This window comes from Marmota marmota, unplaced genomic scaffold (genome assembly GCF_001458135.2).
Source record: "Marmota marmota marmota unplaced genomic scaffold, marMar, whole genome shotgun sequence".
Taxonomy (NCBI): domain Eukaryota; kingdom Metazoa; phylum Chordata; class Mammalia; order Rodentia; family Sciuridae; genus Marmota; species Marmota marmota.
Genome location: NW_026000082.1, coordinates 24003231 through 24018366, shown reverse-complemented (window position 1 = coordinate 24018366; position 15136 = coordinate 24003231). Strand labels below are relative to the sequence as shown.

General features: G+C 37.6%; 1 protein-coding gene across 3 annotated transcripts; it reads left to right on the top strand.

Annotated features, from left to right (window-relative positions):
- The first annotated feature begins 1995 nt into the window (after positions 1-1995).
- Positions 1996-11265, top strand: Zfp69b (ZFP69 zinc finger protein B). Of its 3 annotated transcripts, none has more exons than XM_015484726.2 (4): positions 1996-2484; positions 3947-4073; positions 4335-4430; positions 9292-11265. In XM_015484726.2, the coding sequence occupies exons 1-4, from the start codon at positions 2452-2454 to the stop codon at positions 10455-10457; spliced, it is 1422 nt and encodes a 473-aa protein (XP_015340212.2). In that variant the 5' UTR covers positions 1996-2451; the 3' UTR covers positions 10458-11265. The 3 variants fall into 3 exon arrangements, with proteins under 3 accessions (XP_015340212.2, XP_048671621.1, XP_048671622.1); XM_048815664.1 differs by having other exon boundaries at positions 4332-4430; XM_048815665.1 differs by lacking the exon at positions 1996-2484 and having other exon boundaries at positions 3267-4073; positions 4332-4430.
- The last annotated feature ends 3871 nt before the right edge of the window (positions 11266-15136 follow it).

Genomic DNA, 15136 nt, shown 5'->3' with positions numbered 1-15136 from the left:
TTTTTTTTTATCTTCACCACCCACTTGAAGAGCAGAATGGAGTTGGTAGTTAGGTCAGAAGCAGAAGGCAGCAGAGAACATACCTGGAGTATCTTGTGCTAGAAAACAAGGAAGAGCTTAAAGACTGGTGGACATATGTCCAAAGGTTGTGGGACCCAGGTTCAAGAGAATCCCAATGGACAAATTCTGGACAGTTTGTGTTCTTTATTGATTGTAATACCTCGAATAAATAAAAGTTCCACATGTTCTTTCTCTATCTTAGAATAGAGAAAGATGGCTGTTGCTGCAGCTCAGTGGCAAAGCACTTGCCTAGCACATGTGAGGCACTGGGTTTGATCCTTAGCACCACATAAAAATAAATAAATAAAATAAAGGCATGTTGTCCATCTACAACGACATTTTTTTTTTAAGTAGAGAAGAGAGAAGGGCTCATTTGCAAATATTGTAGGTGGTTAATACACTGATTTCTTACTTTGAAAATAGATTATTATGGCCAGGCATGGTGATGCACACCTGTAATCCCAGCTACTTGAGAGGAGAATCACAAGTGCAAGGCTAACCTTGCCAATTTAACAAGATCCTGTCTCAAAAAAAATATATATTTTTTTTAAAAAAGGGTTGGGGGATGTAGTTTAGTGATAAAGTGCTCCTGAGTTTAATTTCCAGTGCCACAAAAAACAAAGAGAAAGAAAATAAATTACTATGTGATTGAATGATGCATTTATCTTGCCTTTTACATCTTCAGTTGGTAAGGGGAAGCTATTTATAGAATTTTCTATAAAATTACTGCCAGTAATAACTAATATTTTATAGCAAATGAAATAATTGAAAGGTTGATAGGAAACAGATACTCAAATGGTTTTAGAATATTACACCCTACAGATTACTTGCTAAATGTCAAGGAAAGATCATGGTTTTTCCAATGGTGAGGTCTGGTGGACACCATCTCAATCAAATATCCCAATAATGGAATAACTTGGCATTTTGTAGTTTATGGAAAATGCTATATATACACATAGTATCCACAAAAATATTTTGCTTGATCCTAAATTAAGCTTACAGATTGAACTTCTTGTTTACAGAAAATTTAGGGGAAGAAGAAGTAAAGTAAACCTTGAGAATGCAGTCAGACTGTTCTGGGCTCTTCAATAAAAGTCGGTGTCATGAAAATAGAAGTACCATTCTAGAGTGATAGATTAGAGGTAACTACCACTCTGAATGTTTGAACTCAATTAACTCCTGGATTGGAAAAAATCCAGAATAAAAGAAACTTTGGGAACAGTTGAGGGAATGTGAGTATGGACTGAATATGAATATGGATGATACTATGGAATTAACAGTAATTCCACAACAATGATTTTCTTAATTATGATACATGATATTATGGTTATACAAAGAATATTCTTATTTGAAATATTTAGAGTTGACGTATTATTGTTGGGAGCTGCCATGGATGCAGACACCTTCAAGTCCTGATGCCCTGGGGCCCTGACCAATTACTAATTTCATTGACTTGGGCATTGTCCCAACTTGGATAGCAAGCATGGCTCCAGGTGTAGGCATCACCTGCGGGGGTTGATCTACACTCATCTGTTCCTTTGTAATCCTGCCCCTTTGCCCTTTTGGGGATAGAATGTTCTATGGAACCTCCCCTTGTGTGTTCCCTATATAAGAATAAAGAATTCCAGTGGCTCTCTCTCTTTCCAAGGACCCTTAATGTCACAGAGCCAGCTCCAGATTATTGAAAAGGTAAGTCTGTGTGGTTGTGTGCTTTCTTTGTCATTTTCTTGAGTTATTGGAATAGTCAGATTTTGTGAACCCAGGATTAGGTTGCCAGCAAAGATAGATGGCGACATTATGACGTCTGCAACTTTGAAATGGTTCAGAAAAATACGGATAGCTAAATGACAAATCTTAATTATATGGGTGCCCACTATTCAGGATGTAAAGGTGTAGTAAAATACAAGACAGTAATTCATGGACCTTAATTTATAGGAATGAACAGGATTGTGTGGGCAGGTGTGTCTAGTGGCTGAAAGATGGCAATTAGAAAAGGCTAACACTTGGAGAAGTAGTTATGGACTGGTTGTGAAGGGTTTTGAAGTTCACGGTGAAGTATCTATATTTTTCTTTCTTGTTGTGGGGAATCTCTGAGGATTTTTGAACAAAGGAGTGACCTGATATATCTGTTTTGGAACTAGCACTGACCCTTAATATCTAAGCAACGCACTGCAGGTCCTCCTCATTAAGGAAGCTTGGGCTACTTTTGAGTTGCTCTTAATGTCCCTCTTTGTGAGTATATTAGGGGAGGAGCCCCATTCAATGAATCTGTGCGTGTAGTTTTTCTCCTTGGGGGATTTGGGAAGATGCCACCTTCATGGTTCTTTTCTTTCCCCAGCTCTGCCATCTCAGCAAGTTGATGAGTCCCAGGGAGAAAGTTGCAAGGATGAAATGACTCCTGGGCTCCTGACAGCAGGATCCCAGGTGAGCTGGAGATTCCTGCTGAGGATGAACTCAGGGCTTCATGTGTGCTAGGCAAGAACTCTCTCACTGAGCTACATCCCCTGCTGATCTCCAAACTTTGATTTTCTTTGACTCCATCTCTTGGATTTTTTTTTGTAGCCTCTTCTTCCTCAGGAAACTTGGTGGCATCAGTTGATTCCTCTCTGGTATAACCCTCCTCATTAAACCTCTTGTTTTAAGCAGACCTCCAGTCATTTATCCAACAAATTTAAAAGTTGTGTTGAGGTGCATGTGAGAGTGGAAGTATTGCCTTCAAAACTCAGAAACTATCTGGGAGAAAGACAAACATTAAATAAATAAAACATTGGATATTTTGAACAACATTTTGTTTTTTTATGTACTATGATTGAACTCAGGGGTGCTTTACCACTGAAATACATTCCCACTTCTTTTTGTTTTTTATTTTGAGACAGAGTCTTTCTAAGTTGCTGAGTATCTGGCTAAGTTGTCGAGGCTGGCCTCTAACTTGTGAGCTACCTGCCTCAGCCTCCCAAATCACTAGGATTACAGGCATGCATCACTGTGCCTGGCTCATTTTATTTTACTTTTTCTTTCTTTCTTTTTTTTTTTTTTGTGGTGCTGGGGATTGAACCCAGGGCCTTGTGCATGCCAGGCAAGCACTCTACCAACTGAGCTATATCCCCAGCCCCCTTATTTTACTTTTAAACAGCCTTTAATTTTAAAAAAATATATTTATTTTAATTTTATTTTACTTACTTGCAGTCCTGGGATTGAACCTAGGACTTATTAGGCAAATACTTTACAACTGAGCTACACACCAGGTCCATTAAGTAACATTTTAAAAGAATCAGGTACCAGTATCCTTGGAAGTCACTCTTTAGTTGACCTTTAAGAGAAATTTTTGATCAAGCCCCTGGGGCACAAGTATAGCGAGAGAAGGAATGTGTTTCTACTCTATCCTTCGTAAGACTGAATATCAGAGAAGATGCTGGTACTTTACAATCCATCTTTCCTTAGAAGGCAGAATTCATGCTCCCTCCTAAAATCTTCTGTTCTCTCATACTTTCCTTATTTAATAGAGAAATCTAACTAAGGATATTTTGCTCATTCTAAAGTATTCTTACTTTAGTCAGTTCTTTCAGCCCAACAAAGGTCCCTGTCTTGTGGCCTTAGCCCCCTTTGAACTCTCCTTTTCCCCAAATATTCCTGAATGGTTTTGTCCTTAATCTAAATTACTTTACATACCATTTTGTGGCCTTCTTAATATTTCATGAGTGTTTTCCTTTCAACCAAATTGCAACTTACATGCTTTGTGCTTTGATTTAAAATCTCCAACAGGGAATCAGGCAAACAATTATCAAGCAGGTATCCAGGAAAACTTGACTGGAATCTTTTTGCATCTAGACAAGGTCAGAACAACTTCCTGAACTCTGGCTTGAAAGGAATGTGTTTGATGTTCTAGGAACTGTTAACCTTCAAGGATGTATCTGTGGACTTCACTCAGGAGGAGTGGGGGCAACTGGCCCTTGATCACCAGAATCTCTACCGGGAAGTGATGCTGGAGAACTATGGGAACCTGGTCTCAGTGGGTAAGGATTGATTCCCCTTGTAAAATTTGTTCCCCTATTGGAAGAAAATTCTTATTTCCAAACTAAGGACTTTGCTTGGGTTTTTGATTCTGTACTAGAGATTTCTAGTACCTTCTGAACACCATGTCTGAATTGCTGTGGTCTTTTGCCTCACTGTTTCTATTCTATCCTTCATAAGACCGAATACCAGAGGGCTATTTTTTAAATTCTTGGGATGGTTCTTTGACCTCAACATGTACAGTCTTTTATCTCCGTTAGCAGGATATCAACTTTGCAAACCTGTTGTGATTTCCCAGTTGGAGAAAGGAGAAGAACCATGGCTGATGGAGAAAAAGGTTTCGGGAGGTTCATGTTCAGGTAAGGGTGAGGCAGGTAGGGCCTTGTGATGTTGTTGGCCAGAAAATTCCCCGAAAGCCTTCTCCAGGCCATGGGGAGATGGTGCACACAAGAAAGCTTAATCTTCCACCTTTCACCCGCTTCCCACATATACATCTTTTTGCTAGTCTCTCTGGAGTCAGAGAAAAAGAGATGCCTTCTTGATCTTTCTCTTGACCTGATTTTGTAATCTTCCCTTGATCCAGTGTTCCAAGCCTTGCTCTGATCATAGCTTCTTTCCTTTGTATATCTGAAGTTCACAGGTCTCTTCTCATTAAACACAGCTCACTCAGTTCTGTCATTTTATCATTGGTTTCACTCTCTCAAAGATTTCATTTTATTTTATTTTTCTAATTCTTATCCTGTGATCAGAGCTTCAATTCTAATTCTCTTTTTAACTTATGACTCTTTGAGAAATCACCAGAGAATTCCTTCTTACCAATTCTAACAGCTTTTTTTTTTTTTTGGTACTAGGAATTGAACTCAGGGGCACTCAACCACTGAGCCACATCCCCAGCCCTATTTTGTATTTTATTTAGAGACAGGGTCTCACTGAGTTGCTTAGCTCCTCACCATTGCTGAGGCTGGATTTGAACTCGAGATCCTTCTGTCTCAGCCTCCCCAGCCCCTGGAATTACAGGTGTGGGCCATTGCACCTGGCAATTCTAATAGCTTTTAACAGTCTTCTTCAACATCTAAGAAAAGTAATGACGACAGGTTTTTACCACACTTGCCTCAGAAATCCCATACTACCTCCATCTTACAAATGAGGGAAAGAAGGCTGGTTAAGAAATTTATACATCCAGGAGCAGTGGTGCATGCTTTAATCCCAGCAGCTTGGGAGACAGAGGCAAGGTATTTAGTGAGATCCTGTCTCAAAATAGAAAATAAAAAGGAATGGAGATATAGCTCAGTGGTAGAGTACCCCCAGAATTTAATCCCCAGTTCCTGGAGGGAAAAAAAGAGAAATTTGTACCAATTAGTTAGTATTTGATCCCAGGATCTCCCACATTCTAGGCAGGTGCTTCACTACTGACTTACAGTTCCCAGTCTTTTCTTTTTTTGAGACAAAGTTTGATGTGATAACAGTGCATTTGTATAGAGATGCTGTAAATGTCAAGCTATGTGGCTATGGAGTTCATATGGATGAACAAAACAGTGGTGAAAATAAGTCTCTCAAATACAGGCAAATACAGGCATGGAACTGAGAGCTGAAAATATCACAATGTATTTGTGGGAGTTTCCACAGAAATACAACGGCAGTATAAAAGACAAGATTGTGGCACAGATTATATCTGTGTTGACTGGACTTGCCTCAGATTTGGTTATCTTCTTACCTTCTGAGTAGCTGGAGGTATGCACCACCATGTCTGTCAGGAATCAATATTTTAATTCTAATCATCCTGACTCTACAGTTCTCATACCATTATTCTAGATGGCAGCATTAGGTTATATAGATTTCACCACTTGGTATCCTTTCCTCCACCAGGTAGATTAATAATTGTTTTCTACTCTCCCTCCTGTTGCTTTTTCAGTGGCTCTCATCAGTGTGTTTTGAAAGACAGATATGTAATTTCCTGCTTTGTTAAGATAGGCTAACCTACTATAACAAATAGACTTTAAAATTCCACAGCACATTTTGAGCCATTACCTCACATCAAAATTTTTTTTAATCATATACTGTTCTGAAGGAATTGGTTAGGTCAGTTGACAGTTTTATCTTGCAACTTGGAGACCAGGGTTACTTCTACTCTGTGGCGCCACCATCCCTGGGGTTTCCTCAGTATCTGCATGTAGCTAGTGTAGAATAGGAGCACAAAGGAGCTCATTTAGGAAGTTTAAATGGGCCAGCCTAGGGTGGTTCACATCCCTTTCCTCTCATTCACTTAGCAAAGGAGACCTTTGTTATCTCACTCAGTTTAATTCTAGGGAGATTGGGAGATATAATTTAGTTGTATGTCCAAAAATGGGGAGAACAGATTTCAGTGACTATCCATAGTCTGTGCCACAATCTCCAAGGAGCCTCTTGTCTTTTATACTACTGTTGTATTTCTGTGGAAACTCCCACAAATACATTGTGATTTTTTCAGCTCTCAGTTCCATGCTTGAATTTTCACCACTGCTTTGCTCATCCATATGAACTCCATAGCCACATAGTCTGACATTTATAGCATCTCTATACAGAAGCACTGATGTCACTTCAAACCCAGAAAATTAAAAAACAGAAATTGTCTTCTCTCCTAAACAGGTTTCTCATGCTGACTTACCCTGTTCTTTCAGTCTCTGAAAATCATGGTATTAGCAAGAATGTATCGGGCTGAGGTTGCAGCACAGGGGTAGAGCTCTTGCCTAGCAAATGTGAAGCACTGGGTTCAATCCTCAGCACCACATAAAAATAAATAAAATAAAGATATTATATCCATCTACAAATTAAAAAAATTAAAAAAGAATATATCACATTTCTACTTAGGTTTGCCTTCATTCCCCATCCTTCTTCCTTGATATTACTTGTTAGTTTTGCTTCTACTTTTATTTATTTATTTAGTTTTAGATGGACACAATGCCTTTATTTTATTTATTTATTCTTATGTGGTGCTAAGGATCAAACCTAGTGCCTCATACATGCAAGACAAGTGCTCTGCCACTAAGCCACAATCCCATCCCTCTACTTTTATTTTTGATGTAGTGGTGAGTTTCATCATTTTATACCTGTATTATAATTTCTAGTTGGATTTGTTGATGTCTTATTTTCTTCTTTTGAATCATCTTGAATGTTACTACCAGATTTGGCCATGTAACATCACTTTTTTTCTATTATTTTCCCCCAATTGAATGCAGGGCACTTAACCACTGAGCCACATCCACAGCCCTTTTTATTTTGAGACAGGATCTTACTAAGTTGCTTAGAATCTCACTGTGTTTCTGAAGCTAATGTTGAACTTGGGATCCTCCCCCTCAGCATCCCAAATTGCTGGGATTACAGGCATGCACCTATGTTACTCCCTATTCCCTGAAATAAGGAATCTCAAAATCCTTGCTTGCCTTTTAATCCCATTCCAGAATTTATTCAGCTATACCTGAGCCCTTTTTATGTGTGATTGCTAAAGTGAGATTAGTCCTAGGGAATAATATTTATCTCTGGGCAGGAAATATTGATACTTTAGAATGGAAGGAACTAAAATGGGCATAGAGATGAAAGAGTAAATATCATAGAAAGTACCTCTCCCAAAAATGTTCCAGATATACTGTGGATAGAATAGATAGTTTTATCCTTATATAGAATTTTCTCACACATTGAGAAACCATTTTCTACTTCATAAGAGGTAGCAAAATTATAAAGACTGATCAAATTCAGGGAGTGAGGAGGTTAAGGGGCCTTTGTTTACTGAATGTACTCACAACAAGAGTTTCTCTGCAGAAAATCCAGTTGAATATGGCAAGAGTTTATAAGAATAAATGCATAGTAATGTAGATTGTGGTGTGACTTGTAATAGTGAAAAATTGGAGATAATCTAAATATTTTTAGTGGGAAAAGTTAAATTATCATTTGTCCTTACTGTAGAAGGCAGTGCAGTTGTTAGAATGAGAAAAGTCTAAACATGAAGACATAAATGGAGGCTCATAGATATAGTTGAATTAATAAAGCAAAACAAGAAATTGGAGTTTATCTCAGTGGTAGAGCAGTTGGCTAGCTTGTATGAAGTTCTGTGTTCAATCCCCAGCACCGCAACAAAATATATGCAGACCTGTGTATATATACCAAGATCCTTTTTCTGTACAAATATGTATGTGAAACCATGTATACAGAAATGTATACATTTACACAGACATAGCTGGGAAATGTGTGTATACATTCTCAAATCCTAAGACATGGGGAATCTCATCTCAGGAGGAGGCCAACCCCATTTTTAATCAATACATTGACTAAATAATAAGCCACTTATTTGTTACTAATATAATATTTTATGTAATTATCTAATACATAATATATATGATAACAATTAATTATATGAAACATACATTTCACATATATTGTAATGTTTAAAAAGTGTGATTGTCATGTTTAAAAAGTGTGAGAGAGAGACTTGTTTTGTGGTTGTGGGGAATGAACCCAGGGTATTGTACATGCTAGGCAAACACACTACCACTGAGCTATATCTCCAACTAGAATTTTTTTAAAAGTACTTTTCTCTTAAAGAATTTTTTTTCTTAGAAATATGGTGTTAGAATCCTGCTTTTCTGTGGCTGGGGTTGTGGCTCAGTGGTAGAGCTCTTGCCTAGCACATGTGAGGCCCTGGGTTTGCTCCTCAGCACTACATATAAATAAATAAAATAAAAGTGTTGTGACCTACAAAAAATATTTTTTAAAAATCTTGTTTCTCATATATATATGAGAATATATGTGTGTGTACACACACACACATATATTCATACACACACCCTCACACACACATATAGTAAATGGACAAAATACCTTTATTTTGTTTATTTATATGTGGTGCTGAGGAGCAAACACAGTGCCTTACACATACTAGGTGAGTACTCCACTGCTGAGCTACAACCCAACCCTAGAATTCTGTATTTCTTAATCATATTTTAAAATATTTGCCCTTATTTTCTTGGTTTATTCCCTTTAGCAATTCACATGGATGAGCTCCTCGTTGGTTTTCAAAGCTTCTTTCCTCTTACCGTTTCTTCACTTGCTTTCATGTCAGCTCTTTAGGTGGCAGGATCACTTTGAAGACAGTCCAAGCCTTCTGTAGCTAGTATGTATATTTTCCCATCTGTTCTCATTGTGGCAATTTAACAGTATGGATCATTTTTATGTTTGGCTTTCTTTCAGACTTGGAGAGTAAAACAGAAACCAAAGAATCAACCTTAAAGAATGAAATTTCATGGGAAGAATTACATTCTGGGCTGATAAAGGAAAGGTCCACAAGGAGAAGCACCTTGTATTCTACATTGGGAAGAGTCTCAAAATGTGATAAATTAGAAAGTTACCTGGAAAACCAAGGTAGATCACCTGAGGGGCCAATCCCCTCAATCCATAAGAAAATTCTCACTCAAGAGAAAAGCCAAGAATCTAAGCAATTTGACAAAAAAGTTAATTTTAGCTCAAAAATTACCCCAGGACTAGCAGGTTCTTCAAGAACAAAAGACCATAAAAATGACACACCTGGAAAGAGAAACAAATGCAATTTAGATTTGATTAATCATTCAAGGAGTTATACAAAAATGAAAACCTTTGAATGTAACATTTGTGAAAAAAATTTCAAACAACTCATTCATCTTACTGAACATATGAGAATTCATACCGGAGAGAAACCTTTCAGATGTAAGGAATGTGGAAAAGCCTTTAGCCAAAGTTCATCCCTTATTCCCCATCAAAGAATCCATACTGGTGAGAAACCCTATGAATGTAAGGAATGTGGGAAAACCTTTAGACATCCTTCATCCCTTACTCAACATGTTAGAATTCATACTGGAGAGAAGCCCTATGAATGTGAGATATGTGAGAAAGCCTTCAGCCAGAGCATTGGACTGATCCAGCATCTGAGAACTCATGTTAGAGAGAAACTATTTACCTGCAAAGACTGTGGAAAAGCATTTTTCCAGATTAGACACTTGAGGCAACATGAGATTATTCATACTGGGGTGAAACCCTATATTTGTAATGTATGCAATAAAAACTTCAGCCATAGCACATACCTAACTCAGCATCAGAGAACTCATACTGGAGAAAGACCGTATAAGTGCAAGGAATGTGGGAAAGCCTTTAGTCAGAGAATACATCTTTCCATTCATCAGAGAGTTCATACTGGAGTGAAACCTTATGAGTGCAGTCACTGTGGGAAAGCCTTTAGGCATGACTCATCCTTTGCTAAACATCAGAGAATTCATACTGGAGAAAAACCTTATGACTGTAATGAGTGTGGGAAAGCCTTCAGTTGTAGTTCTTCACTTATTAGACACTGCAAAACACATTTTAAGAAATTCCTTCGGCAATGATACATGAAGTATATGCAGCATTAGAGAAACCATATTGGAGCAAAAGCCTCTAAATCAATGGTTTCCTAACCTTTAGATTTTAAGAACGATTATGTTTTATTATTTCCTCACAATACTTTAGAATTGAATGATTGGGTAAATGTTACCAACTGCTAATTTTACTGTCTTAAAATTAACAACTTATTATCAGCATTGTTTCAGAAAAGGGAATTTTAATATTTAAAAATGTAGAAAAGATGTAATTATGATAAATAGCCCATTATACTGAATTAACACTATGAAAATCTGCCAAAGTTGTCTTTACTTTTTACCTTTCACTATGGACAAATGAAAATTTCATGGCAGGTCAGTGATCTGGGGATTGACCATTGAGAATCACTGTTTTAAATATCCCTTTAACAAATCAGAATAAAATATAGCACAAACTTTTATTCTATTCTTTTATATAGCTATAAGATGTATACTGAAAGTGTTGGTCATAGAAATAAAGGGAGCTTTCTAGAATTGATGTAAAACCACTATCATGAGATACTTATGCATATTGTTGTTTTTTTTCCTGTAGACCAAGAATTGGCAATTTTTTTTTCTGTAAAAGGCTACATGGTAGATGTGTTTAGGTGTGGCTATATGGCTTCTGAAAGAACTATTACACTCTGCCATTTTGCACAAAAACAGCCTGAGATTATATAAACTGGAACATCTGAACCTTTATATTTCTTTTTATTTTAATTTTTTTGTAGTTGTAGATGGACAGAATGCCTTTATTTTATTTATTTATTTTTTATGTGTTGCTAGGGATCGAACCCTTTACCTCACACATACTAGGCAAGTGCTCTTCCACTGAGCTACAGCCTCATCCCTGAACCTGTGTATTTCTGCTAGGTATATATCTAGGGCTGGAATTGCTAAGTCAAAATTTAGCTTTGGTAGATACTGCCAAATATATTTCTCCCAAAATTTTCTAGAAGTGTCTGAAAATCTGTTTTTTAATTTTAATCTGAGTTAATTTATCAGTTTTCCCCATTTAGTAAGTCTATGCCTACTTTAAGGTCATGAAAACATTCTCCTACTTCTAAAAGTTTTTTTTTTTTTGTTTTACCCATTATTTTGGTTTAGATATGAGGTGTCCCTCCAAAACTCATTCATTAGATAATACAAGAAAGTTTTGAGGTGAAATGGTTGGGTTATGAAAGCCTTAAACTAATCAGTGCATTAATCCATGATAGGAATTAACTGCGTGGTAACTATAGGCAGGTAGGGTGGGAATGAAGGATATGGGTCACAGGGGGTGTGGTTGGAGAGCTGAGCTCTTTCTCTGTGCTTCTTGGTATCATGTCCTGAACTGCTTTCTTCCACCATGATGTTCTGCTCACCTCCACTCCAAAACAATGGAGTCGGCCATTTGTGGACTGAGATATCTGAAACCATGAACACCAAATAAACTTTTCCTCCTCTAAAATTGTTCTGGTCAGGGCTGGGGCTATGGCTGAGTGGTAGTGCACTTGCCTGGCATATGTGAGGCACTGGGTTTGATTCTTGGCAATATATATAAATAAATAAAATAAAAGTCTATTTACAACTAAAAGAAATTTAAAAAAAATTGTTCTAGGGCTGTGGTTGTGGCTTAATGGTAGAGCCCTCGCCTAGCATGCATGAGGCACTGGGTTCATCCTCAGCACCACATAAAAATAAAATAAAGATACTCTGTCCACCTAAAACTAAAAAATAAATATTAAAAAAAAGAAAGTTTATAAAAAGAAAATTGTTCTGGTCAGGTCTTTTGGTCATAGCAGTGAAACACCTGACTAAAATAACTTGTCATTTAAATCTGCAATCCATCTGGATTGATTTTTGTGAATGAGTCAATGTGAATATCCACTTTCCCCAGATTCACTTTCTTAAAAAGACACACTTTCCCCCAATCTTGTCATAAATATGTTTGTGTCCACTTCTGAACTTATTCCCTTCCCTACCTCATTTTCTTAGTTACTATTAACTTTATAATAGGTTTTTATATTCAGTAAGATGTCTTCCAGAAAAAGTACTTTTTTTTTTTTTTTACAAAATTTAAATTATATTGGGCTGGAGCAAAGCTCAGTGACAGAATACATACTTAATTTGGGGAAGGGCTTGGGTTGGATCTCCAGCACCAAAAAAAANAAAAAAAAAAAAAAAGAAAATGAGGAAGCTCCAACCCACCTGGGGTTCTGCTGTCAGGAGGTCAGGGGTCAATTCATCCTCTAAACTTTCTTCCTGGGTCTCAGCAGCATCCTGAGACAGCAGAGCTAGGGAACAAAAAGAACTATGAATTTTGCATCTACTCAAATCTCTCAAATGCAAGAACGCTCTGTAGACCCACTGACTCTTCCCAAAAAAATATTCACAAAAGGGGACATCTAGGGCTAGGATTGTGGCTCAGTGGTAGAGTGCACACCTAGCATGCTTGAGGCACTGGGTTCAATCCTCAGCACCACATAAAAATAAAATGAAGATTGTGTTGTGTCCATCTAAAACTAAAAAATAAAAAAAAAGGTGGGGGGACATCTAGAATGACTCAAAGGAGCCCAAAACTCCTTAGTGAGGAGGACCTGCAGTGTGTTGCTTTGGGTATTGATACTTCCCAATGGTCAAAAGCACAAAGCATGTAAGTTGCAATTTGGTTGAAAGGAAAAAGTAACAATAAATATCTCTACCTTACTCCATGTAGTCATACAATATGTAGAACACTTTAACAGCATTCATCTCTTTCCTGATCTGTATGCTATTGATCTTGGATATATTCTGTTTTGTTTTTATTTTCATATTGGGGATTGAACTCAGGGGTGCTTTACATCCCCAGCCCTTTTTATTTTGTGTTTTGCAACAGGGTCTTACTAAGTTGCTTAGGGCCTCACTAAGTTGTTGAGGTTGGCTTTGAATTTTCAGTCCTTCCTCAGCCTCCCCAGTTGCTGGGATTTACATGTGTGTGCTACTGTGCTTGGCTTTAATTCTGTTTTGTAAAACCACAAATTATTTTAGTATATATCATTAATGCTGATTTAGATTTGCTCATATAACTTCTACTTTATTTGTTCTTTTTACATCTTCATCCTTTTGTCTGGAATCAGTTTCTTTCTGCCTGAAGTTCAACTTTGAGAATTTCTTTTAATGTAGTCTGCCAGGGGCAAACTCTCAGGTTTTGTTTGTCTGAAAATGTCTTTGTTTTTAACCATGTATTGAATTCTGGGTTGTCAATTATTTCCTCACAACACTTTGGAAATTTCATTCCACTATCTTCTGTTTTTCATTACTGCTGATGATATTGGCTGTCACAATGTCTCCTGTGTTAGTTATCAGTTGCTTTACAATGTTGTTAGTTATTGATTGCTGCATAACAAATAACCCCAACACTTAATGATTTAAAAAATAAACTTTGAAGTATTCATGAGTCAAACATTAAAGAAGCTCCTTATATGGGAAGTACTGTCTCAGAATATAGTCAAGATGTCAGCTGAAGTTGAAGGCATCTGAAGGCTTGACTGGGTACAGAGGTAACAGAACAGGGAACAATTCATTGTCCTCTTTGCACTGACTCCTGGATAGCACTGGCTCACTTGCATGGCTGACAGTTGATTCTGGTAACTCAGCTGGGTTTCCCCAGATGAATCAATCTGTGTTAGCTTTTCATTGCTGTAAAAAAAAAAATGCCTGACAAGAACAACTTAAAGGAGAAAAGATTTGTTTTGACTCATGATTTCAGGGGATTCGTTTCATGGTTAAATGGCTCCAACATCATGGTGGAGGGGTGGGGCAGAGGAAACTTGCTCAGCTCGTGGCATCCAGGAAGGAGAGGAGGAGGAGACAGAGGGAAGTGGGGAGGAGAGGGGAAGAAAGGGGCCATGGAGAAGCTAAACCCTTCTAGGGCATGCCCCGGTAGTACTGGTCCCTCCCCTCAGAGTCCATTTAGGCATCAAGCGATTAATCCATTGATGAGGTCAGAGCTCTCATGCAATCACTTTGGAAAGCCCCACCTCTGAACCTTGCTAGGAGATCATGCTTTCAACACGAGACTTTGAGGGACATTCCAGATATGAATCAACACAAAGAGTGTGCAGAGCAGAAATGGCAATATCTTTCATGACTTAACTTTGAACACTATCATTTCTACTACATTATTTTCTTTTTTGTTGTTGTTGATGGACCTTTATTTTATTTATTTATATGTGGTGCTGAGAATTGAACCAAGTGCCTCACCCCTGCTAGGCAAGTGCTCCACCACTGAGCCACAACCCCAGCTCATCTACTACATTATATTCTTTATAAGCAAGTCTTTCTCACATTCGTGGGGAATCTCCACCCATCAGAGGAGGAATGGGCATTTTATAAAATGACCATAGACGTTTTTAAGAGTTTCTCTTTGATCTTTAGCATTTTAAAGTTTTACTATTATGTATCTAAGTGTGGGTTTCTTTTAATTTATCTTACTAGAAACTTGTTGTCTTTTATTTGTGATCTGGTTGCTTTTATAGGTACTAAAAATATTCATTTTTTATGTCTTTAAATGCAGTCTCTGCCCTAGCTTCTTTCAAACTTATGTTAGAGCTGCTGCTCACTGCTCACTGTATCCTCCATATCTATCCTTTCTTCTCTCTCTCTCTCTCTCTCTCTCTCTCTCTCTGTGTGTGTGTGTGTGTGTGTAT

Excerpts from the sequence above, each read along its gene's own strand:
- Zfp69b (XM_048815664.1), top strand. The coding sequence starts at position 2,452 with ATGACTCCTGGGCTCCTGACAGCAGGATCCCAG. Across the intron at positions 2,485-3,946 it reads TCCTGACAGCAGGATCCCAG|GAACTGTTAACCTTCAAGGA; the intron begins GTGAGCTGGAGA and ends TTGATGTTCTAG. Across the intron at positions 4,431-9,291 it reads TTCGGGAGGTTCATGTTCAG|ACTTGGAGAGTAAAACAGAA; the intron begins GTAAGGGTGAGG and ends GCTTTCTTTCAG.